The following is a 24,492-nucleotide window of genomic DNA, read 5'->3' as shown; positions in this document are numbered from 1 at the left end:
GGAGCCCATCCTAGCCATCCTCGGGCAGTGGGCAGGGGACACCCTGAACTGGTTGCCAGCCAGTCGCAGGGCACACAAGGACAGACAACTCACTCGATCATTCACACCTAGGGTCAATGTGGACCGACCATTTATCCTGACATGCATGTTTTTGGAATGTGGGAGGAAATGTCTGGAGTAAACCCACGCAAGCACGGGGAGAACCTGCAAACTCCACACAGGAGGTTTGATCTCATGACCTCAGAACTGTGCCGCACACGAGCTAACCACTGCGCTGCCGTGCTGCCCAACTTAAAACAAATTAGCTTAAAATATTTATTTACAACATTAACTTTTTCATTTCAAGATTATTTGAATACTCCCGTAATGCCACAGGCTATAAACAGTTCTCTCTTCCTCAACATTGAAGTTTAGTTCCTTTCTAATGTGGGATTTTGAACGTATGCAATATTGTTTAAAGGATGACCAAGAATTTTAATGAATAAATACGCAAATAACTATCGAAAGTTAACTGAGATTTAAAGGGACCGTGTGTACTATTTGACCATTAGATATTGCTGTTTTGTGTAGTGCAACTAAGAATGAGTGCTAAAATGAAGAAGGAACAATACAAACTACCGAGTGAGCAAAAAGCACATTTTCATTACTCGTTTTTGCCCCAAGTGTTTCGCGAGGTTTTTGGTTACCCATAGCAGCAAGATGGTAGACAATTATGTCAGCTCCCTCTAGGTGAGGCTAAGTTTGTGTAAAATAAATGCAGTGTATTTTAAATACACGTTTGTATGAGAGTTCATATGTTTGTTCTTTTTCTTTTTGAATCAATATAGTTTCATTTTAATGCAAGTATTATATTTTTACGATTAGGGGGCGCTATATGATACGCTCTGTCTCTTTAAGTATCCCATAAATACACAAAAGTTTATGCAGTTGAATTGTTTTCCAACCAAACTTGTGTATAATTGTTTGAAAAAAATCCATGTATATCTTGGCATCTTAAAGTTAGAAATTTGGACAGAAAATATTCAATGTTTCAGTCAACCCTAGTCAATAATTTGCCTTATTAATTATTGCAATTCCCCATATTGAGAGATAATAAACCCTACAAACACAACGAGGCACCTGTATACTCACAGCTTGACAGTCTTTTTTAAAAACTTGACATTATGAGTTATCTACAATGACGTCATCTACTGTCATTGACTGAGATGAACCAGATTAGAGTTGAAATGTGGGAGACGTGGAAAACGAGTTTTTCGTTTTATTATTTTCCTGTACAAAAGTTGTTATACGGTGTACGGGAAAAACACTGAGAAACTGTATGAGTTGATAGGTATGACATTGCAATATTTTTCCTTTTCTTTTTTTTAGATTATTTCAATGTTAAAGCTCCTGTGTATAATATTTGATCAGTAGATGGCACTTTATTGTTAAAGCAAACGAAAACCAGTGCCATACAGCACAGCATAGCAGCAAGATGGCAGGCAAACATTGTGGGATTCTATAATGTAAGAGAAATACAGATTTCCTTGACCTATATTTAATTTTAAAAAATAACATTTATATGATAGTTATTATATTTTTCTTAGTATTCAAATAAAGTTTCTTTTTGCAGAATGAAAGTTTTTGTACCAATAGGAGGCACTGTCAATGTCCTCTACGTCCTTCCTCGGCCTAATGAAGGCTGAAACGCAAAATATGTTCCACTTCCTCTATACATAGTACTCTGAAGGTCTAAACCGGAAGTTATTGTCTACATTAACGCTTGCTTGCACTTCGGCTGTTTCTTGGGGGTCTGTCTGCACAGAACTGGACCGATGCTGATGCTCTTCTAAAGACATTCACACCCATCAAGCGATTCACAAAATAACTCAACCTACATCTCTAGTGGAAGTTCTGTGTGAGTAAATCTGTTTAAATTCGCACTCGTTATCGCCGATGGCGCCATTTAAATGACTGCCGTGTTTACAACCCGTCTGAACCGCCGGAACGCGTCCGCTGTGGATGACATTTTTTATGAGTATAATGTTTCATGATGAAGATTTTTTTTCTCAAAATATAAAATACCCCTCTTAGAACGCAACCAGCTCAGGTGAATAATAAATAATGGATGGTTTTTCCACTGAAGCTGACAGGTTGCTCTTCGCGTGACCGCTCGTGTGTAGTAGATCCTAATCTGAGCTCATCCAAGTGGGGGCGTGGCATTGGTCTGCACCTGACAGTTGACGTCACCTGAGACGTCTTGCCGTAAACCGCTGCAAAATGTCAAAAAAAAAAAAAAAAAGCACTCAATTTACAATTATTTCCAATTAACAATAATGTTGGGCCTGTTACTGAAAAACAGTAACTGGTTACAGTTACTCGTTACTTCATTTAAAAAGAAATTCAGTTACCCCTCCAGATTACTGGCACCAAGAAGTAGCACTATAACATTGGTAAAAATGGCGGCGCCCTCTGTTGGCTGCGGCTGCATCGGCTCGCTACAATGGGTCAGGTGTATCGACATTTCGTTCTGTGTACATTGTTACAAAGAATGACAATACAAAGGAAATTATTATTATTATTATTATAAGGCACACTGTGTTGTAAAGTGCACCAGATTATAAGGTGCACCCAGCCAATCAAGCCTTTTGTCGTATACTTTTCATACATAATTTGCAGGCTATTTTATACGGGATGATACAGTAAGAGCTACCCGATAACCGTTGGCTCATATAAAAAAAAAATAGGGGTTAGGGTTAGGGTTTGGTTTAGGGTTACGGTTAGGGTTAGGGTTGTGTTAGGGTAAGGGTTATGGTAAGGGTCATGTATATTATAAAAAATACATTAAAAAATATAAAATGACAAAAAAATAGGGGTTAGGGTTGGGTTAGGGTTAGTGTTGGGTTATGGTAAGGGTTATGGTTAGGGTCAAAGATAAAAAAAAAAAAATAGGGGTTAGGGTTAGGGCTAATGTACGGGTTAGGGTTAGGGTCATTTATTATAAAAAATAAATAAATTATAAATAAATAAATTAATTATTGATGAATTATTTAAAAATATGAAATATAAAATGACAAAAAATAGGGGTTAGGGTTAGGGCTAATTGTAAGGGTTTGGGTTAGGGTAAGGGTTATGGTTATGGTTAGGGTTATATATTATTAAAAAAATAGGGGTTAGGGTTACGGCTAATGTAAGGGTTAGGGTTTGGTTTAGGGTTACGGTTAGGGTTAAGATTAGGTTAGGGTTAGGCTTTTCATATACTTACAGTATGTAAAAGTGCAAAACAATGTCTGCAATGAGAATCGTATTGCGGCAGTGAGGGCACCAACATTTTTCAACTAGACCACCAGTGGTACGGATGACGTACGAAAAGGTATGATAGCTTATCTCATTATCACACTATTTTTACTCAAAGTGCCATAAACACTGACTTGCAAAATTTATTCTAATCAGTTCAGTAGTCTCTTCACTTCTTCACCTGTGTGTCAATAACCTCTCGGTATATATATATATATCTGTTTACGTACATAAAAGAGCTTATGTAATATTTTGTTGAAAGACTTTTTGTTTTCTGTTTCTGTCTTTCCCAATGTTATTAACACACAGGTGAAGAAGTGGAGTGACTGTTTAACCTATCGATATTTTAGATCAATCATTGTTCAAATATGGAAGTACACTGTAAAACTTTGTGTAGTAATACAGACCTATATTTACTGTAAGCATATCCAATATTTTCCGATGTATTCTGAGGTATATAAAGTACGTCGGGTATAAGCCCCACTTCCAGATTTCTACCAATTTGGGGTTTTAAGTCCGCCTTATAGCCGGTAAATTACAGTGGATAAAGCTAAAGCTTTCAATTATGCTTGTAAGTAAGTCATTCTTTCTTCATCTCACGTTCCTACCCATGCCTCTGTAGCAGTACTGGACCCGTCGCCATGGTGACCAAGAATGTCCGAACAGAGTACATGAAGAAGTTTCGGGAGCCCAAGTGGGAGACGTTTTCAAAATGCTACGAGGACTCGCTCAAGTACCGCCTCACCCGACGGGTCATGGAGCACTCGCACAAGCCCTGGTTTTGGGAGGGCTGGGAGTTTAGCTCTGTTCTGTCCAGCGGACAGTCGACACCCAGGACCTCGCCCAGGCCTCGACACAACCGGGTGGCCCCCTCCCCCGCGTCACAGACCAACAAGCAGAGGTCCAGTCCTGATGCCGAGCAGCCTCCGGACCAAGAAGAAGAAAGGGAGGGATCAGAGACGGCTGATGCGGATGCAGTGGTAGCTGCAGGTATGACAAAAAATGAAAATTTGTGGTCATTGTTTGTGAAAGTTGAGTGCTTCAATATCAGAGTTAAGGGATTCAAATGCCGACAGGTTCAATTCTTTACAAATGAGTACAAACACGGGAAATTTTAGATGTTGAACAGGGGTCGAGAACCATTTTGACCCAAAGTGCCAAGACAGCAAAACATTTGGATTTTTTTTTTCAGTTTTGAGAGAGCCAAATCATACATTCTAAGACAAAATTCAACAAAAGCTAATCCTTCAGTTTTTTTTAATTTCCCTGACAATTGATGATTTTATAAAATTTATGAAATATCACTAATGCCAGAGCCTATGTCCAATATCAACAAATGTACCGCTTGAGATTTGTCTCCCACCCACACTTATGTAAAATTGTTAAAGCTCATTTTGACTGTAATTTCTTAGTAATAATGGTTTAAAAAAAGGTGCGAGCAAAGTTCTTTTGTAAAATTGTCACAAAATACTATAAACATGCAGGATACAGATGTATTTACCTTCGGCAGAAAGGGAAAAGGGAGTGAGTTATATGTGCAGAGATACACCTACCCTACTGTTCACCCAATCAAATTGCTCCAAATGCTTGGGTGGTGTTTTCGGGTGTCTACAGTTTGTTATGTGGGTTTTTAATATAAAGTGTGTCAACAATGAACATAGATTGTTTGTAATGAGCTTCCATGTGCAAGATTCCATTGAGATGTAATTCTGAAACAGGGTCTGATGGTGTGACACCATGACTGCAAACTGTAGTTGACTAACTTTGCAATGCTTCGGCTATGTATGAATATTTTATGATTGGAATATTACAGAGTATAGTAGCATAGGCCTTAATTTAACTCTGAGCCGGATGTACTCATAAAAAGAACCATATCTGGCTCGCAAGCCATACGTTCCTGACCCCTGATATAGAAAATGTTTTTTTGGGGCTAAAACTCGACTAATATCAATATCGGATTAGAGAATCTGAGAATTTGATGTATTGTCAATCCGTGTTCTTTGTATTTGTGACAGAAGAGGATCATACAGAAAATGTAGTCCCACCTCCTCCAAATGGAAACAGCACCTCCGAATGCTCGAACACCCCTGATGGGCCAGACGCCCAAAACGGGCTGCCGGTCTTGAACTGTGATCCAGCCAATCTACCAGAGGTAACACAGACACGGCACCGGCGTCGTACGACGCAGGGAAGCCAAGATGGTTGCTATGGCAACAAGACGCCCACCAACCACAATTCTGAGCGGGCTAAAAGTCAGCCTCCACCGGGGGGTGCCAGACACAACCAAGAAAGCCAACCCGAACTCAGAAAAACTGCCACGCCCAACAATGTAAGTATTTAAGGTTGAGGTGCCCTGTTTGAAACTTATAGAAAAAATAATTACCTTTTAAGCATTGTGATAACAATGCCCAACTGAGTTCAAAATAGCCCCAATGCTTTTTTTTTTTCAACTTTCCCAATCTGTTTTTAATCGGACTTTTAGCACAACTGTTCAGGGCGAAACTCATTGGGTAATAGGAATAGGGCTACGAAAGAGGTGGTGGAGAGTGATGGCGTGCTCTCCCCTGTGTTTTTTTTAATATTTGCTACTATTGCGTGAAAATGGTGAAAACAAGAAAAGGCTTGCCTTAATTAGAGTCCAAATGAAAACCCAAACCTCAAAAAAGATGAAAAAAGAGTTTATTTGAGCACTTCTAAAAAAAAATCAACTATTTGCATGTATCATAAACGAGCTGACAGAGGCCGCAATGGTGACACAAGCCAGGTGATGGGAGGCAGCTAGTAGAAATGTCTCAAATGTGGTACAGCTCTTTTAATACTACAGTAATGCTATGCTAATCCTTGAAGAAAAGTGAACCTTCCCGATGCAGATTTTTCTTTCCGGTTCTTATTTCAATTTTGGGCACAAGAGAATTCTGATCATTGATCTCTCCAACCACAAACTCGAAAGATAAAATCTTTCATTTCATACTTGCAGATCCAAGCTAGCTGAATTCCTTTTCTTTTTGAACACACTATTTTTATGTTGGTTTTGTCAGGATTTTCCTTTTTTAATATAAATCAAACAATGAACTTTGTATGTTTGGCTATGAAGTGTCTTCACCCCAATCACTTTAATAAGACCACAGTTGCAAGCACAAATAGACAGCAGGTGGTGCCAGAATTTTTACCACTCTACCTCTTTCAAAAATGAAATTTTAGTTAGAATTGTTTTTAAAATTACTGAGTTTAATCATGACAGACGGTAGTCTTTTAGAAAAGTTGCACCACAACCTAAAACATTGACAAACAGGCTCGGAGACAGACTCTTCCTCAGGGCCATCACCACCCTCAACAAGCATGCAGAATTGTGAAAAATATATATCTTCCCAGTTTCATTGAACAATGTGTATATCTTATTCATCGATTTATTTTGGAATTATTTGTTGCTGCTAAATGTTATTGCTCATTTTTCATTGCACAATTGTAACAATGAACTGTCTTCAGTGCATTATTGTGACAACTTCAGTCAGTATCCAGTATTGCCAATTTATCTCTTTTAAGTTTTTATTAAGTGTTTATCCCTGGAGGGTGTTGGGAATTAAATATCAAAATGTATCGTTTACCAAATTGTTCGAATTAGTTATCTGACTCCATTAACCAAACACAACCTACACTCACCCAACAATGCGCGTTCGTTTCTTAATGGAAAAGATGAACAAGAATAGCCGACATTTTCACACGGGGGCAGATTTAATTTCATTAACAATTGAACTAAGTAAACTCCATCGAATACGGACAAATTAGTCGAATTAGTCTCGCTCGAGTCTCTGTGTAGCCTTCTCTGAAGTCCTCTAGCTTTCTACTCTCGGCCCACGTCTCCCCGCAAGATGGCGTCTCGACTCCTCCCATGGGCGTGCCAAGGAAGCCCCCCCTGGGCGTAGCGATGTCTGGAAAACTCAAAACAACACAGAGCGTTTCTACGTCATCAGGGCCTTGTTCTCAAAACATCACCTGCTGTCCTCCGTCAGAGTCCTCTTATCAAAATTCCCTAGTCAAAATATTCTGCATTTGGAACGGCGTGACCTGTCATTGAAATACAGCCTACTCGGTGAAAATCTTCATTGCACTAGATAAATGTAACTTGTATTCAATCGTATAAAATCCTTTAGAGTCAAATGTATAAAATCCTTCAAGGGCCATGTCTAATTTCTTTGTAAACAATGTTTACCACGTTTTTATCAGTAACAATAAAGTCAATTCAATTCAAAATAAGTGCAAATGTAAATTCACTTTATTTACTTGTTTCTTCCTTCATATTTAATTTTAGTGTGAGCGCTGCGATGCAGGCGTCCAGACAACGACGACGATTCGTCCCGCAGCTTCCGATCGTCGCCGCGCTCGATCAGCTGATCCGGGCAAGTTGAGACGTTCGCAGCGGCATCAGATAACCGCCTCCGCCTCTGCCATTGCAGTGGCAACAGTGGATGAGCGCTGGGTAACGGAGTACATGCGCTGCTTTTCAGCACGCGTTAGGTAGACAACGCTTGTATTATTTGACCACTAGATGTCACTGTATGGTTTAGTGAAACACAAAAACAAATGCTAAAAAAAAAGAATACAAATACAGAGACTCAAGGTGACAACAACGCACCATTTTCTTATTTTTATGACCAGCCTTTTTGAGGTTTTTGGGTACCAGCAAGATGACTGACAATAATGTCAGCTCCCTCTATGTGAGGCTCATGTTATGAAAAAAAAATGCTAATTTCTTGACCTACAAGTATTTTAAAAAACGCTTATTTATATGACAGTTCATGTCTCATCTCATCTCATTAGCTGCACCGCTTATCCTCAGTAGGGTCGCGGGGGTGCTGGAGCCCATCCCGGCAATCACTGGGCAATGGGCAGGGGACACCCTGAACTGGTTGCCAGCCAATCGCAGGGCACACAGGGACAGACAACTCGCTCGCTCATTCACACCTAGGGACAATTTGGACCGGCCAATCCACCTGAAATGCATGTCTTTGGAATGTGGAAGGAAACCGGAGTGCCCGGAGGAAACCCACGCAAGCACAGGGAGAACATACAAACTCCGCACAGTAAGTCCGGTAGCTGGATTTGAACCCACACAGGAGGTTCCCAAGACCTTAGAACTGTGCCGCACGCGCGCTAACCACTGCGCAGCCGTGCTGCCCGACAGTTCTTGTATTTGTTCTTATTATTTGAGTCAATATTGTTTTTTTAAAGTTTTTTTTTTTAACACTAGGAGGTGGTAGTTAATACACACTGTCCCTTTAAAAAGAAAAAAAAAAGAGTGGAGCCTCACAAGAAAATGTCCAAAGCACAATGGACTCAATGTGCACCAAGGCTAACAACATATTACCCCACCTATTTAGGAATGGATGCTAACCTTCAGGCTCCTTTTAATCTAAAACTAAGGGATGTTTTCAAGCAGAGCCGACCCAGCACGCCAGATTGAAGAATATTGAATATATTGCGATCTACAGTATTACATCACTGTGTCAGCCTGAAATGGCATCAAAATATTTTAAAAACATGTATCGGTTGCATCACTAATGGTCGCTTGTCCGGTGATGTACAACGTCAGCTCGGTTGTACTCAATGGAGAAGTAAATTATTCACATTCAATAGTACAATAGAATAAATGAAATATTTTTTCTTTGTGTAAAAAAGCAAATTATTGTACAGTAATACCTCCACTTACAAATTTGATTTGTTACCAGGTCGTGCTCTTATCTAGAATTGCTCGTATCTCAAGCAAATTTTCTCCATTAGAAATAATCAAAAAGCAAATAATCCGTTCCCGGCCTCCCAAAATCATCCATGTGAATTCTAAAAAGCTAAAAAAAAAAAAAGATCTTCCTAATCATTCAAAACAAATTCAAACAGTAATCGAACAAAAAATACAGTCATAAGATAAATATGATGATATTAACAAAACAAAGAAAGTTTATTATGATGACTTACCATGGAGGAACTCGTCATTTTCTAACGCAACAGAAGTGTATGCATACACTTGAAATGAAAGTTACTGTAACTTAAAATGAATGTACACACAAAGCTTTTTTTACATCACGATTATTTTATTCTTTCATTTTAATAAGGCGTAGCGCTGCATAAACACACCGCGTCTTTGTTATCTGCACTCGCTGCCTCCCATGCCGTACCACAAAGTGTATGCCAGTCCTCTCCTTGACTTTCTTAAACCCTACCCGACTGTCCTTGAATAAAATTCCAGTCATACCTGACAAAATCCCCCCCCCGATGACAATGCTCTCTATCATGTATTTTGTATGGAATGTAGTCTCTATCATGTCATGAAAGTTGGTTCTCAATTTGGAAAGAATAATAACGCCCCTAGTCGGTTTTATAGATTTGATGGCGTCTTTCTGTTTCAATATCGTACTGCTTTGCAAGGTCCCTAACGTGCTCTTATCTTACACCCTGCTTATGTTTGTCCATTATTTGCTACTTCATTTTCAATAGACATCATCCCATTTCCTTTTCCAGAACCCCTGTCTAGGGTCACAAAAACTCTAGGAAAAGGAGATGCAATGGGATTTAAAAAACAACACAAAAGCCAGGGATCAGTTGTTTTATGATTGAAAACACATGGGCTAACGAAGAGTTGATGTTGGCGGTTAACAGTCTCTAATGGTAGTATCTGGAAATACTCATGATTTGGATTTTCCTTTGTATTTCGGGCAAGATTTTTGCTCAAAATACATCTGGTATCTAGGGTATCTCAAATGTAGAGGTGTCACTGTGTAGTGCTTTTAATCGTTTGCCAACATTTGAATTCCATTCTATTAATATATCAATGGGCAGCACAGCGGCGCAGTGGTTAGAGTGTGTGTGGCACAGTTCTGAGGTCATGAGATTGAAACCTCCTGTGTGGAGTTAGCATGTTCTCGCTGTGCTTGCGTGGGTTTCCTCCGGGCACTCCGGTTTCCTCCCACGTTCCAAAAACATGCATGTCAGGTTATTTGGCCGGTCCAAATTGTCCCTCGGTGTGAATGAGCGAGCGAATTGTCTGTCCCTGTGTGCCCTGCGACTGGCTGGCAACCAGTTCAGGGTGTCCCCTGCCCACTGCCCAGAGATAGCTGGGATGGGCTCCAGCACCCCCGCGACCCTACTTAGGATAAGCGGTGCAGATGATGGATGGATAATATATCAATGCGGTCAATTTACACAAATTGCTGTGCTTTTAGCATTCATGGGATTGTAATGCTTTCGAACAGCAACAAGTTATCATCCAGGATAAATGTGGAAGTGATTCAGTCATTTAGACTCCGAATCGTCAACATTCCAAAGAAGGCAGCACTTTTTAGAAAAATAAATTTATTAAGTCAAAGGGACATTTCGATGAAACCTGATGAAGGAAATTGAACGATTCTATTCATTGATCATCACTTACTGTGTTAAATCCATCCATAATTGGTTTCATATACAGCATGTCACAAAAGCGAGTACAGTACATTTCTACAGAGATTTCATTATATTTAATAGGACATCACTGAAGAAACATCGCTATGACATAACAAAAACAAGTCTGTCTACAGAGGCCACGGCTTACTGGAATGATATCCTCTGGTCTGATGAGACAAAGATTAATTTATTTAGCTCAGGTGGTGTGAAGCATGCGTGGCGGCAACCAGGTGAGGAGAACGAATATGTTCGTGTCGTGCCTAAAGTCAAGCATGGTGTTGGGAATGTCATGGTTTGGGGCTGCATGAGTGCAACTGGAGTTGGGGAATTGCATTTCATTGAGGAAAACATTAACTCCAGCCTGTACTGTGAAATACTGGAACAGAGAATGATCCCCTCTCTCCAGAAATTGGGTCGCGTGGCAATGATCCAGCCTGACAATGACCCCAAATACACTTCTAAGATGACCAAGGCTTTTCTTCAAGGGCTAAGGGGATGGACCAGCCAAGCGGAAGGTGGATAGGCACAAGATCTTGAATATCCCCAAGCTCAGTCATGTTGACATGGAGGAGTAGAAGAGAATTGTAGTGGGAATTTGTGAGGCTCTGGTAAAATCCGAGGAGAGGATTAAAGTGCAAAATCATGGTGTCCACACAAAATATTGAACTTCAGGAACTTTTACTGAAGACTGTACTCACTTTTGTTACCAGGGGTTTAGCTACTAATGGCTAGATTTTAAGTTTTTTGAGGGGAACATAAATTTACACTGCTATATAAGCTTTCCACAGACCACCTTTCATTGTGTCAAAGCGATGTTTCTTCAGTATTGTTCAGTTAAACATTATGATGAAATCTCTGCAAAAAATTTGAGGGGTGTACTCACTTTAGTGACTTATTGTATCAAGCCAATTTACTCCACTTTGAAACCCTAACTAGGACACTTTGTGAAATGGACCCCCACCCCCCATTTAAAATCCATAACCCTAACTAAATTATTTAGAAACAATGCTAAATTGGGAACCACACTTTGAAATCCTAACCTTTGAAAAACGACCATAAATAGAAATGTTACAATGAAATTGCTTTGCTGACATCTCGTTGCCAAAGAAATCTTGAAGTGAATGTTTTATGTACAGTACTGCATTGATGCCATCTTTTGACAATCACATTTTCAAAAGAACTTTCATTTTCAGTGGTACTCAATGTATTTACAGAATTTTAAATATATGTCACATTCGATTATTGGTTTATTCATAGTGGAAATTAAAATCTATTACTTGGTAACATTTAGATTGAATAGCTTATTAATGAAACTGCTTTGTATTAGGGCTATTATCACTCGTTAGTAAATACAGCAAAAGTGGTTTACACAAATTGCTGTACAGAAAGTTCTTAAATATGTTACATTGAGGTTTTGTATTGGTAAAGATTATGTACAGTGTTGACCATAAAATATTACCTTTTCAAATGACCAATGTTTATACTGTAACAATAGTTTTGGATATTTGCAAACTATGAAAACCTTTGAAGATTTTTGTCCCTGGACGCGTATGTGAACTGACACGTTTGTACGAACTATGCAAAAGACACCGAAATGTCTTTCATAAACTGGACTTGTGTGAAATATTTGTATTTGAGATTATAGAAGTGAATTGTGGTGTATTATGAATTTAAAAAAAATATTTTGAATGTTGAACAATTAATGAAACGTTTGGAACTGAAGATCTTGTTAATGTATTTCACTGTAAAGAATGTTTCTGCACTTGGTAGCTGTGATTTTTTAAAAATAGTTTGGTGCATGTGAATGTGGCACACCAAACGACATGGCATCACCCAGGGATGTTGACAATATGTCTTTTTTTTAATGATTTGACTTGAAAGATAAAACATTTCATCAAATCATCACTCGCTTTACAGACACTCACACAGCATCCATCGACAGCTTAAAAAACTCATCGGGTCAAGTGGTTTATTGAGAGTAATAAACACTGACCAAGGATAAAACGTTCTCAGCAAAAATGAGAAATTAAAAAAAGTACTAAAATAAAGAAATTAGCAGTTGTAAAATTCATGGGAGTCCTGCAGCCAGGATGCTTCCAACCAGTGTTTGATCCTTGAGAGCGTTTTCTACAGCAACCTCCTCGATCTTCAGAAATATCTGAAAACAAAAACAGGGACAAGATGTTCGCTACAATTAGTTGGATGAATGGTTTCTTACACACAAAACCTTACTTTAAAACCCTAACCCTCCACGACATCCCTAGCCATTAGATGAAGAGACAAGAGATGTGGTCATGGAAATATAAAATGAAAAATATATTAAATGGTTATCCAGACGCACCCCTACTTACGAACATTTGAGTTACGAACAACTGTAGATACGAACATTTTTTTTCGAGATGTCCAAAAATATCCTGACAGATTTTGTATTGTGTGCAATACGTGCAGGGCAGTACCGTAGTGCTTCTTTCCGCCTCTACTGGCGTGTAGCTCTGTGAGAGCTCACCCACCCCGAAGAAAAAAAATCCAGCTTCCTCTTTCTGTCACAGTCCCAGTTCGTGTGTAAACGTACAGTACTGTATTTCCAGCGTGTTAAGACGTTGACATTTTTATTGTTTAATATCTCATGCATCCATTCAATATGGTTGGTGTAAATCAGGGGTGGCAAACACGTTTGACACAAAGAGCCGAAATTATTAAATGTGAGAGTCAAAGAGCCACACCACGCACTGACCTGCCATGGCAGACAAACACACACAATTAAAAACATAATTTCCCATAACACACTCCTCTCCTTACAATACAAGTATTGTTCTTGGGTTGATTGCAAAGAAAGTGTCCACCCTCAATACACACAAAAAAGAAACTAAACATGAAACAAGGCAAAGAGCCACAGTATATAGAATATACGATGAGGCAAAGAGCTGCATTCTTATTGGCCAAGAGCCGCATGCGGCTCTAGAGCCACCCCTGGTGTAAATTGTAAAAAAGGTGAGCCGTTTCATTTAAAAGTATAGTGGAAAAAAAGTAGCGAGAATTACTAACCAATTCTTCCAAAAAGGAACAGTTACTGAATCGCTCTATAGTAAAAGTAACTAGTTACCAGGGAAAGTAACCATTTCTGTTACTTAAAAAAAAAAGTTGTCAAAGATTTTGAAATTTTCTGATCAGTATGAAAGCCAGTTGAATAAAGTAGTTGTGTTATAGAACCAAGTCATATTTATTACACCTCCCCAGCAATAGATTTATCACTTGGAGTGCAACAAAAACAAACAGTAAACAAAACAAAAACGTACTTGTTGAACTGCTTTTAAACCGTCAGTAACGGCATCGGTGTTGTATCGGGGGAAATAATGAGTTAGATTACCCTGTAACTGAAAAGAAAAATATTCCCATTACGTAACGGCGTTATTTATTGCTGTGTTATTCCCAACACTGTCAGTACTACATACAGTGTTCCTACAGCTTAAGGCAAGTTGAACTCAATTTGAAATTGAATTTAAGTTTAAGTTAACAAAAAAAATTGAAACAAAAAAAAAACATTCTTGCACACTATACATCGTCCCTCATAATTCATACAGCAGCTTCTCATTGAATGTACACTTTGCCATGGTCCAAAGTAAACGTTTCTCTATTGTGGATGAACCAAGACAGAGGTTCTGAAAGGCCCGACTGAAACCACATTACCCTTTTGATAGTTTCGTTATTGTGGTCAGGCAATGTTGCCACAAAAGTAAATCGGTGAATTATTAAACAAGACAGTGGATAAATGTTGCCAAAAATTTAGAGTACAAAAACAAATCTTACATTTTAATGCCATTTAAGGCTTTATTTTTAGAATAATGAATTCAACGCCTTTAAAAGACCAACGATCCCCAGGAATCCTGTACATACCTTTGTGAGTCTGGCTTCCTTGGCCTTCCTAAGCGCGAAAATCCCACGACTCTCCAGCAGCTCGCAAAGCGTCAAACACTCAGACTGACTGACCGCGCCAACCTGACGGCGAGCGCAAAGCCGGCTGTGGACTTCGTGGAGCTGCAATGGTATAAAAAGAATTAGCATTTGCCGAACCGGGCGCAATAAAATGCGGTTGTGGGCTGTGCTCACCTTGCCCATTAGCACCTCCTTACTCTTGCCACCGCGCACCATCATGAGTAGGCAGCACGCCAAAAGCTTTTGCTGGAGAGGAAAACTTTCCCCATCCACGGAAGACAAGCGATCGCCATATACCTCCGAAAGGACGCTCGCCACCTGGGCAACGCCAGCGGACACGGTCGAATCTGCAACCACACAAACACTGAGCCAACAAATACAGTGGTACCTCTACATACGAGCTTTAATTCAGTCCAAGCTTGAATGGTTCAGGCACATTTTCCCAATATAAATAGATAAAAACTTGGACACCTGACAAATCAATCTCTTACCCGCATCTGCACGCCAGTCTGCCTTCTTCCGGTGTTCTGACTGGACGATCTCCACGGCTCGCCTGCCCACACACAAACAAGCCGTAGCGTCAAGCCAGCCATGAGGGAGAACTAATAATCAATCATCAGAACAAACCTGCAGATATCCAAAGCCTTCCTGGCGTCTCCTGAGACTGCTGAGACCTTCCTAGCGCAAAACTGCACAGCTGCCGAGTCCAGAACCCCATCTGCACATGCCTGATAATCAAAAAATACACTAATTACCGTGTGCCAAAACACACACCGTTGAAAATCTGGACACTTAAACCAATCGGTTGGATCTAAAAAGAAAGACATTTAGAAGAATTACTGATGTCCTTTTCGTACCAAAATCAGTCTAAGAATATCATATTGGGCTCCTAGTGACTAATGACTGTATGTTCGATATTATTTTCTATACAAGTAGTAGCACAAAATTGAGAGGCAGAGTGCTTGGAGATAATCAGTCGCATGGTTTAGGTTCTTGTGATTGTATGGGCTTCTGAACATAAGGGAGTACATTGAGTATTGTTGAAAGAATTTTTCTTAGTTTTTTCGCACTGCTGCTTGTTTGTGTGTGAATGCAAATACAGTGGTACCCTGGTCCTCAACCGCCTCAATGATCAACCAAATCGGTGTTCTACCAAAACATGCGCGCAAAAAATGTTTCGATGCCCAACCGAAAATAGCAAAGTCAAAATAGCCGAATGAGATTTGGCGCGCAACGAGTGGAGCCGAGATGCACTCGGCTGTGTGAGTTAGCCTAGCTTTAGCGCCATTTCAATCTGGACATTCAATGAGTGAAGGGGTAACCCATTTTCAAACTTATTTTTTTCCTAGTTTGGGTCTCAAGAGCAACAGTGATAAAGGGAAGGATAAGAGGAAAACAGTGAGGCTAACTATTAGACTGGAAAAGAAACATTTTTATGACAACGTCATGTCACATTTTAGAAAAATAGTGCAAAAGAGGAAGAAGCATCTGACAATAGACAGGCTAAGCAGTAACGTTCCCACACCCATTCCTTTATGCCATCACACCACTGTTCAAAGGTATGTAATAGATACAAAATAGTTTAGATTTCTTATTTTTTATGTTTATTATGTACATATTTATGGTCTTTAATGTTGTTTAGATCATGTTTTCCTAATGTTTTAGCTTTTTTCAATGGGTGGAACAGATTAAATTACTTACCATTGTTTGCTATGGGGAAAAAAATTTCGGTACTCAACCAACAACCAGAAACGCATTATGGTTGAGGACCGGGGTACCACTGTATAATTAAGATTTGTTGTCCAACAAAGTGTAATTACTGCACTTATTTGACTGTTTTGTACTCATTCAACTTGCGCATCCCAAACGAAAACGCTTTTCACACAACATGTTTATTACTCCGTTGCAAAGACTCTCCCGTAGTTTATGGCAAATTACAAAATACGCCTGTTCCATGAAAACTAACGTAGGAGGGTGGGAATAAAGTAACATTCATTTTGTATTGGAAATGTTGATTATCAAAGGGGCACTTTTAATAATTTGACCACTAATTATTGCCGTTTTGTGTAGTATACCCGAAAGAGTGCTACAAATCACAAGGATGAATGCAAACTAGTGACTGAAAGTGACCAAACCGAACTTTCCCCTCCTTCTCATTCTTTTGCCTAGCATTTCGCAAGGTTTTGGGGTACCCGTAGCAGTGAAAGTTGAGGTGAGCCCAATCAGGGATCCTATAGCTTAAGGGAAGTTAAATTAATGACTTTTTAATGCCTCATAAAATCAAATTTAAGACCAAGTTGACAAAACATATATGTGAAACGGACAAAATTAAAAAAATTATAATTAAAAAAAACATTTCTTGCATACAATACATGGTGCCTAGTACAAATGACCTGGCACAGCTTTTATCCGTGGTGAGAAACTTCATTAGGGTTAGTGACTAAACCCCTCTAGTTTAAACAAATATTCTTAATGTCCCCACATTTTTAAGACTTTCAAAAATTAGAAATGATAAGAAATTTTAATGCCAATTAAGGTCTTATCAAAATAATGAATTTAATGCTTTTTAAGACTGCACAAGGAACCGCGGGTACCCTGATCATATTATGTACAACAAATTTTCTGGACGTACGAGTATTTTTTTAATAAAATGGATGTTTATACAAAAGTTGGTGTTTTAGCTCATTATTCAAATCAATATTGATTTTTTTAATGAACTTTTTTTTTATTACTAGGAGGCGCTTAATACACAATGTCCATCCGTCTAAGTTACAATGTAACCAATGCCACAGATTTTGTGCATTCAACGCACAAGTAGACAGGGTTGATTAGAAAGGCCCGTGTCAAATTCTTTTTACCAGCCAAAATTCCAAACTGTTTTAATTAGCATGATTTTCCTTCTCGTAGGGACAAATAGTTACCTCTGCGAGTCGGTCTTGCACGATAGCGCCGAGCTGTTCCCGGGTATAGGGTGGGAAGTTGAGTAGCTGCGGGCGACACCGAGGCCTGGCCTGAAGGCGTGGCAGGATGCGGTCCGTCAAGTCCAAAGCGTTGGCGATTCCTACGTCACAGCAGCGGAAAATGTTATTCACTGAAGCTCAAAAGTTCATGACAATCGAGGTATTCACTCAATTAAGTAATGCGGGTGTTCGTACCGACGAGACAGAGTCTGGACTTGGGCAAGTGCGGCCACTCAAAGATGGTATACAGGACGTCCTGAGTTTTGCTGTCCAGCTGGTCCAACTCGTCCAGAACTAACAGGCTAAAGGAAATCGACATTGGGAATTAGTTTTTTTTTTTTTTTTTCAAATTGCACTCTTGGAGCATTGTTGCATCAGTAAATCATGATTCAGTTGCAAAGCCACTTTTGCAACCAAGTGGTGATATCCAGCCATTAGACCGTCAAGTGAACTATAACAAAAACATTTTTTTCACTTTGACAAAAGCACTTTCAGTTTGTTGTTGCCTAGCAAACCTTTTAAGAGAGTGATCTAAAGGATAACTTGGACCAGGGTTCAGGAATCTTTTTGACCCCGAGCCATGAATTTTGTGATGAGAACCACGGCATATATTTTAAAGACAAAATTCAACCAAACCGCTCTCCAGACATAAATGAACTCTTCAGCAGTTTATTTCGCTCTGTGACGTTTGACGATTCGATAAAATCTGAAACAGGAATGCCAGGGCGTGTGTCTCATTCATTCATTATCTGCACCGCTTATCCTCACTAGAGTCGCTGAGGTGCTGGAGCCCATCCCAGCAGTCTCCGGGCAGTGGGCAGGGGACACCCTGAACTGGTTGCCAGCCAATCGCAGGGCACACGGGGACAGACAACTCACTCGCTCATTCACACCTAGGGAGAATTTGAACCGGCCAATTCACCTGACATGCATGTTTTTGGAATGTGGGAGGAAACCGGAGTGCCCGGCGGAAACCCACACAAGCACGGGGAGAATATGCAAACTCCACACAGGAAGGCTCGATCTCATGACCTCAGAACTGTGCCTCACACGTGCCAACCATTGCGCCGCCATGCTGCCCTGCGTGTATGTCTCATATCAATACATAAATCAGTTAAAATGTGTCTCTAATGCAGTGACTTAAAGGGACAGTGTAATATTTACTGCATACTAGGGGTTCAAGAACCTTCTTCCAGAAAAAAAAAAAAAAAAAAAAAAAAAACATTGATTGGAATAGTAAACAAAAATACATGAACCATCATAACAATGTTAATATTTTCAAATACTGATGTCAAAAAATTTGTTTTCCTTTTACATAGCTAATCCACACCTAGTGGTTGCTGCCATGTTCGTCTGGCATTTTATTGCTACGCTGGGCTCCATTGGCAAAGGTTTTCGTTGACATTCGACAATACAGTCCCGTCAAGTGGTCAAATATTCCAAAATGAACCTTAAAGATCGGCGAGGCTTATTTTGATAGTCGTTTTTGTCCTAAATGGTTTCAAAACAAGATGCGAGCAGAGTTCTTTTCTTAAAGTGTTAAAAAATACTGCAAACGATAAGGATATGGATGTATTTGGGGGAGCAAGCTATGTGTAAAGAGATCTGCCAACCCTACCGCTCAAATAGCTCTGGGTGTTTAGCTAGCGTTGACATTTTTGTTCTCAGGGTTTTCATCATAAAGTGTCCCCACAGTGAACATACATACAGACGAGACTGACTAACTGGACCTTCTTTTCCCCGGTCTAGGGTACGGACCTCAACCGAGAGGGTACGCAAGGCCGGGCTCCCAGGGAATAAAAACCAGTAACTTTTTTGTAATGGAAAACAAAGAAAGGCCCAGGCAAGCGAGGAAAGCCAGAACAGTGTAGTGGAAAGGGGGCATTGAAGTTCAGAAAATGTAATGGTTTATCCTGAAGTATAATCTTGTTGCGTAAATTGTTTACCATGTTATCAATGACAATAAAAAAAAAAAAAGAAATCAACTGATAGCACGGCAACGGGTACTCACACAGCAGGTCCGGGGCTGGTTAAGTGTCTCTGCAGACCCTTGTGGCCAGCAGACACTTTCAGTTTCTGGGCCAGAAGAGGGAAAATGGCGTGCGAGCTGCGGAGGCTCATGCAGTTCACCACAAGAGTCTTCACATCCGATAACTCCTCCTGAATTGCAACACAACCAAACAACAAAAGCTGTCGGTCCAACAATTAAACGACAAAAGGGAAAGTTTACATCAAGAAAAATACAGCTCATCTTTTTTGTATTAACATTGAGATTTTTTTACCATCAAATTTTATAATGGACAAAATAAAAAGCTAAATGTGATTTTTAAAGCAAGCCATAACACAGTACTATTTTTTATGAGGTCAATCTGACCTGAAAAAACAAACAATTGATGTAAGGAAAAAGACGGGACAAAATGAGTTATTTGTAGTCACAATTAGTCAACTTTTTAAGAATAAAATAAAAATGAAAAGCTAAAATTCCAAATTCAATCTTACCATTGATAAAAAAAGTACCGCCTTTTTGTTTTGTTTACTATTTTGATATATATATTTGAATTTTGAGAACACGCAACGGCAGAATTTATGGCAAACGTGTGCTGAATTTGGATAATTTCATTTGTAAAAAGATTGTGGCAAAACACTATGAAGAAAAGAAATGTCAGTCCTCCACTGCTAACTTTAAGCTAAAAGTGATGAAAGCCGCTTTAATAAACAAGTAACTGGGAATTATCAAGACATTTTTCTTAGAAGAAAACAATTTAGAACCATGGAAAAGGGATAAGTCACTAGAAATTGAAACAAAGGCCAAATGTTCGAACAAGGGGACACAGAAATGGAGATCTTTGAGTGCTTTGAAGCCCAGAGACTAAATGGATATGGAGTGTCTGGGCTAAGTGTTCACTTGGAAGCTCTCAAGAAACTTCCGCAGGTTAGCGTACATCCACTTCTCTTAGTCTGTAGACAATTCAGGGGGGTCGGCTGATATGAGAGTATAAACAGTAATAAACAGTCACAATCTGTCAACGTTTTAGAAAGTCTCTCCAAATTCAAGAGAAAAATAGAAAAGAAAATCCACTTAAAAAATTGTAGGGAAAATAGTCTTCATAGAGGTCCATTATATGTTTACCTTCATGTCGCGCAGGACGCAGTCAAGACAGGCAGTCTTCCCAGTCCCCGGCGCTCCAGAGACGTAAAGGCTTCCGGGCAGCCGTCGCACGGCCGTTTTAGCCAGGAAGTCACGAATGGCGGCGCATTCAGTCTCTCGGGAAAGCAGCCTCTGTGGTGCTGCTGTATGCAGCGCCTGCTTGGCACTCGCTAGCCCGGTCTCTGTTCCAAAGAAAATCCAACCCCCATAGTTAGATTTTGGAGCAATTTGGCTCATCATTTACACCAAATCGGTTTGCGTCCCGTTAAGACATTCGGGTGAAAAATTTCATCGTGATCTTCATTGGTTTTAAATGACCCTTCAAGTTAAATTTACACAAATATGGACTAGATCATCTGATCTGGTAAACATTATTTAATCTGGTTTACATTACTCTAAACAGGACAAAAATGTGAGTTGTACAAAAAAAATCGCGTTTATAGAATGACATGTGAGGTTTAGATTCAGCACGGGATTTTGAAACCAACACCGACTTGGGTGCCTAACTTGTTTGGGCATTTGGGTTGGCCAAGGTCACATTTTTTTTTATTATAATCTTGTGTCTTTTGCTACTCATTCCCCTTTTTTTAAAATTTTCTTTGTTTTTGTGTATGTGTTTGTCTTGCCGTCTGTCACCCCTTCAGACGGATATGACCAGGGTAGATGAGAATTCAAACACGAGAGGGAAGACAAGTCTGCACTATCAGCGCTCAGAATTTTAGCAAGTCAGGTCTGGGTTTAAACCGTTCAAATCAAATTTTGATCAGGTTTAACAAAAGGGAGTACAAATGATTTTAAATTGGGTTTATACTCATTTTAGATGTGGTTTGGATAACATTTCTACCAAGGTCTGATCCTGATATCCCAAACTCAATTATGGTTTGGACTGAGGTAATAATCACAATGCACAGAAATAAAATTTACTTTGAGCAAAAAGTCGACACGCTTCTGAAGCAGTTTTCGTCTTGTCCGGGCTTGGGCGCGCCGGACTTCCGGAGACTGCTTGGTGCCGCCTGGGCGAGGAGGCAATGGCGGGGGAGGACGGCATCAGCTTGCGGTGAAGAGACACGTCGGCATTTTCATCAAAATTCAAACGTCGTGGGGATGACGCTGGAAGTCGCGCCGATGCTTTGGCTTGCTTGGGAGGCGATGCCAAAAAAGCAGCGTCCACGTTGAGGGTGTTGTCGTCAACTTTAACAAAAAGAGCAACAATTGACAGGAAATAAGTTGTGCTTTCTCAACAAATGAACTTATTCATTTAAAAAATCATGGAGACTTTCACACTTCAAAAAGTCCACCACGTTTCTCTGACCCCCCTTTGCTTCAGAGATCGGCCTCTCAGGCCAGTATGGCTGTAAACAGGATTTGTACATCATCGTAATGGCCAAATTTAAGAAATGTACCCCTTAAGGCCTTATATCCAAGTCTGCTGTGAATCATGTATTTTGCAGAGCCACAAATATATTGGGTGTGCATTTATCAAGGCATATTTGCAATTTACTCCAGATGTAAAAATCACATTTGTTTTGGAGACAAATCTCTCACACTTCTAGGACAATATCATATAAACTAATGCCAGCTCATGCTGACAACTCACCCAAGCGCTTCCGTGGGCTGAGGGGAAGCCTAATTGGGATGTCTGGCGACCGGGGAACAGACACCACGGCCGGCTTCCTCGGCGACGGAACGAGCTCTAGTCGTTCCGGTGACTGCACCAAGGATGTCAAGGTCCCCTCAGGATTGACCGCTTCCACTTGCTGTCTTTTGGTCTTGGACGCCATCCTAATCGACTTGCGTCTGGGGAAGGACAGCGTGGGCTGTGTACAAGTCTGAGAGCGAGTGCTAGGCATTTGTAAATCTAAAAAGCAAAGGAATTAAGACAGAGTTAGTACACATTATACATGGCCAAATTCAAGCAGTTTTTAAAGCTCCTATGTGTTGTATTTGACCATGACTTGCTACTATGTTGTTTGGTACAAGTGAGGGCCATTGATACACCACACAGAATCACAGCAGTTTGCCGGAAGAACATGGCGCAGACCTAAGTGGGGATTCCACGGTGTAAAAGAAATACGTTTCTCAAACTACGATTTTTTTTCCCCCAATAAACATTAACATTGGTATGATACCTTATTTTGCTTAGTATTCAAAGCAATGTTCTTCACTGATTCTTTATTTTTAAAATATCACTCGGGGAACTAAATATTACATTGTCCCTTTAAGAACTTTCAAATCCACCTTCCAAATCCTCTAAAAACATAAAAAAAAGAAAAAAAAGAAATTGGTGTATACAAGTTTGCAGAGCCACTATATTGTTAGAAATCAATTTTTAATTGAAAATGAAATTTAGGAAAAAAATAAATAAACAAGGCGCAAAAATATATATCCGAACCAAGCAGACAGTACACCGGCTACGCACTAAAGTTCAAAATGAGTGATAGAATGAAAATTTTCATTAGGGCTGCTGAGTAAAAGGTTAATATTTGTAGTTAGTGTTAAGAAAGTTTATTGCTTTCACGGTAGCAACTAGCACAAAATGAGAAACGCGGGAGTCTATTCTGCTGGCGCCAAACTAAAAATGATCACGAGCGGCAACAAAATAACCTAATAGAATTTTCACACACTATGACAAAATGTTATTAGTATTGAACACAAGTTACACGGCATATGGTTAATTTATGATAATATCAGGGAATTGGATTAAATGTAAGGCAAGCCCAAATCCCACCTCAAAGAAAAACGCATTAATTCGCGCACTTGCGCGAAAACTAAAGGCAATATCTCCAGGTTTTACAGTATTTGCAAACGTACCTTATAGTGTCGTTTGAGGAAAAACCGCGTGGTAAACTTATGGCGCAGTGCTGTTCTTCTCTTTGCTTTTCTCCTTCTGTTCCACTCGCAAACAAATAAATTTAGCGCCAAACATTATCCGCCAGGGCAGCTGTTTCCGGGCAACCTACTGATCGCTGATTGGCTCATTTCTTTCGACAACGTTCTTATTGGCTTGGCACAACGGAGGGCGGATTTGATGTCTTTAGTGACGCTTGGAAGACAAGGCGGGAAATTCAACAGCTCTTCATTTTGCCGGGAAATTCGGAGACTTGCGGATTACATGAGACATTTTTGTTTTGCAAAGTGTATTTTGAAGGCAACACGAAATATGACTGAAAGGCCATAAGCATGACAATCTTAAAACTATTGTAAGGTTCAGTCTGAACTTTGTTTATCGTAAATGCGCGCTATACATAGGACTACTAAAAAATAAACAGGAGACTGCAAATTCTGCAAGGCCAGCTCTGTTGGCCTAGGAAAAATATCCAAAACGTGTAATGTTATATTTTTTCATGAATACCGATTAAATAATTCCAAATTGTCAGCTTCCTTTTTTTCCCCTCTTGCTTTCACATTGAAGCAATTCACCGATCACATGTGAGCTATGACTTGTTGCCAGGGTCAGTACTCTGCCCGGAGGGCTTCACAAAGACATCTGAAGGCCCTGAGGCATAACATCAATGTTTGATAAAGTTTATCATTCAGCCAAACAGATTCCGAGTTGTCAAGTCAGCGCCTGCTAGCGGGCCTTAGGAAACGTCCCCGGTTTTTCAAACGACGATTCGTGTGGGGGCGTTGATGGAAGTTTCACAAAGAAAACGTGAAGAAAACATTCCAATGTCCACTGATTCTGTCAAATTGACCTTTTCAGCCCTAAAAAGAATAAAAACAGATACGAGAGGACAGGCTTGA

General features: G+C 39.8%; 2 protein-coding genes across 4 annotated transcripts; one reads left to right on the top strand and one right to left on the bottom strand.

The window, feature by feature from the left end:
* Positions 1-1,775: 1,775 nt before the first annotated feature.
* On the top strand, positions 1,776-19,477 carry ccsapa (centriole, cilia and spindle-associated protein a). 3 transcript variants are annotated; one of them, XM_088342304.1, is made up of 5 exons: positions 1,776-1,897; positions 3,899-4,266; positions 5,292-5,605; positions 7,586-7,791; positions 19,350-19,477. In XM_088342304.1, the coding sequence occupies exons 2-5, from the start codon at positions 3,918-3,920 to the stop codon at positions 19,408-19,410; spliced, it is 930 nt and encodes a 309-aa protein (XP_088198430.1). In that variant the 5' UTR covers positions 1,776-1,897; positions 3,899-3,917; the 3' UTR covers positions 19,411-19,477. The 3 variants fall into 3 exon arrangements, with proteins under 3 accessions (XP_088198430.1, XP_088198432.1, XP_088198431.1); XM_088342305.1 differs by having other exon boundaries at positions 1,780-1,897; positions 3,902-4,266; XM_088342306.1 differs by lacking the exon at positions 19,350-19,477 and having other exon boundaries at positions 7,586-8,097.
* cdc6 (cell division cycle 6 homolog (S. cerevisiae)) lies at positions 12,663-23,724 on the bottom strand. Its single transcript, XM_088342303.1, has 12 exons — positions 23,560-23,724; positions 22,346-22,606; positions 21,673-21,939; positions 20,731-20,930; positions 19,612-19,760; positions 17,796-17,902; positions 17,562-17,701; positions 15,268-15,368; positions 15,132-15,193; positions 14,815-14,987; positions 14,602-14,742; positions 12,663-12,865 (listed from the first exon to the last, which is right to left on the bottom strand). The coding sequence occupies exons 2-12, from the start codon at positions 22,596-22,598 to the stop codon at positions 12,776-12,778; spliced, it is 1,683 nt and encodes a 560-aa protein (XP_088198429.1). The 5' UTR covers positions 22,599-22,606; positions 23,560-23,724; the 3' UTR covers positions 12,663-12,775.
* Between the last annotated feature and the right edge of the window lie 768 nt (positions 23,725-24,492).

This window comes from Urocampus carinirostris, chromosome 8 (genome assembly GCF_059441175.1).
Source record: "Urocampus carinirostris isolate Australia breed hairy pipefish chromosome 8, RoL_Ucar_1.0, whole genome shotgun sequence".
Lineage (NCBI taxonomy): Eukaryota > Metazoa > Chordata > Actinopteri > Syngnathiformes > Syngnathidae > Urocampus > Urocampus carinirostris.
This window is presented reverse-complemented; position numbering and strand designations above follow the sequence as displayed.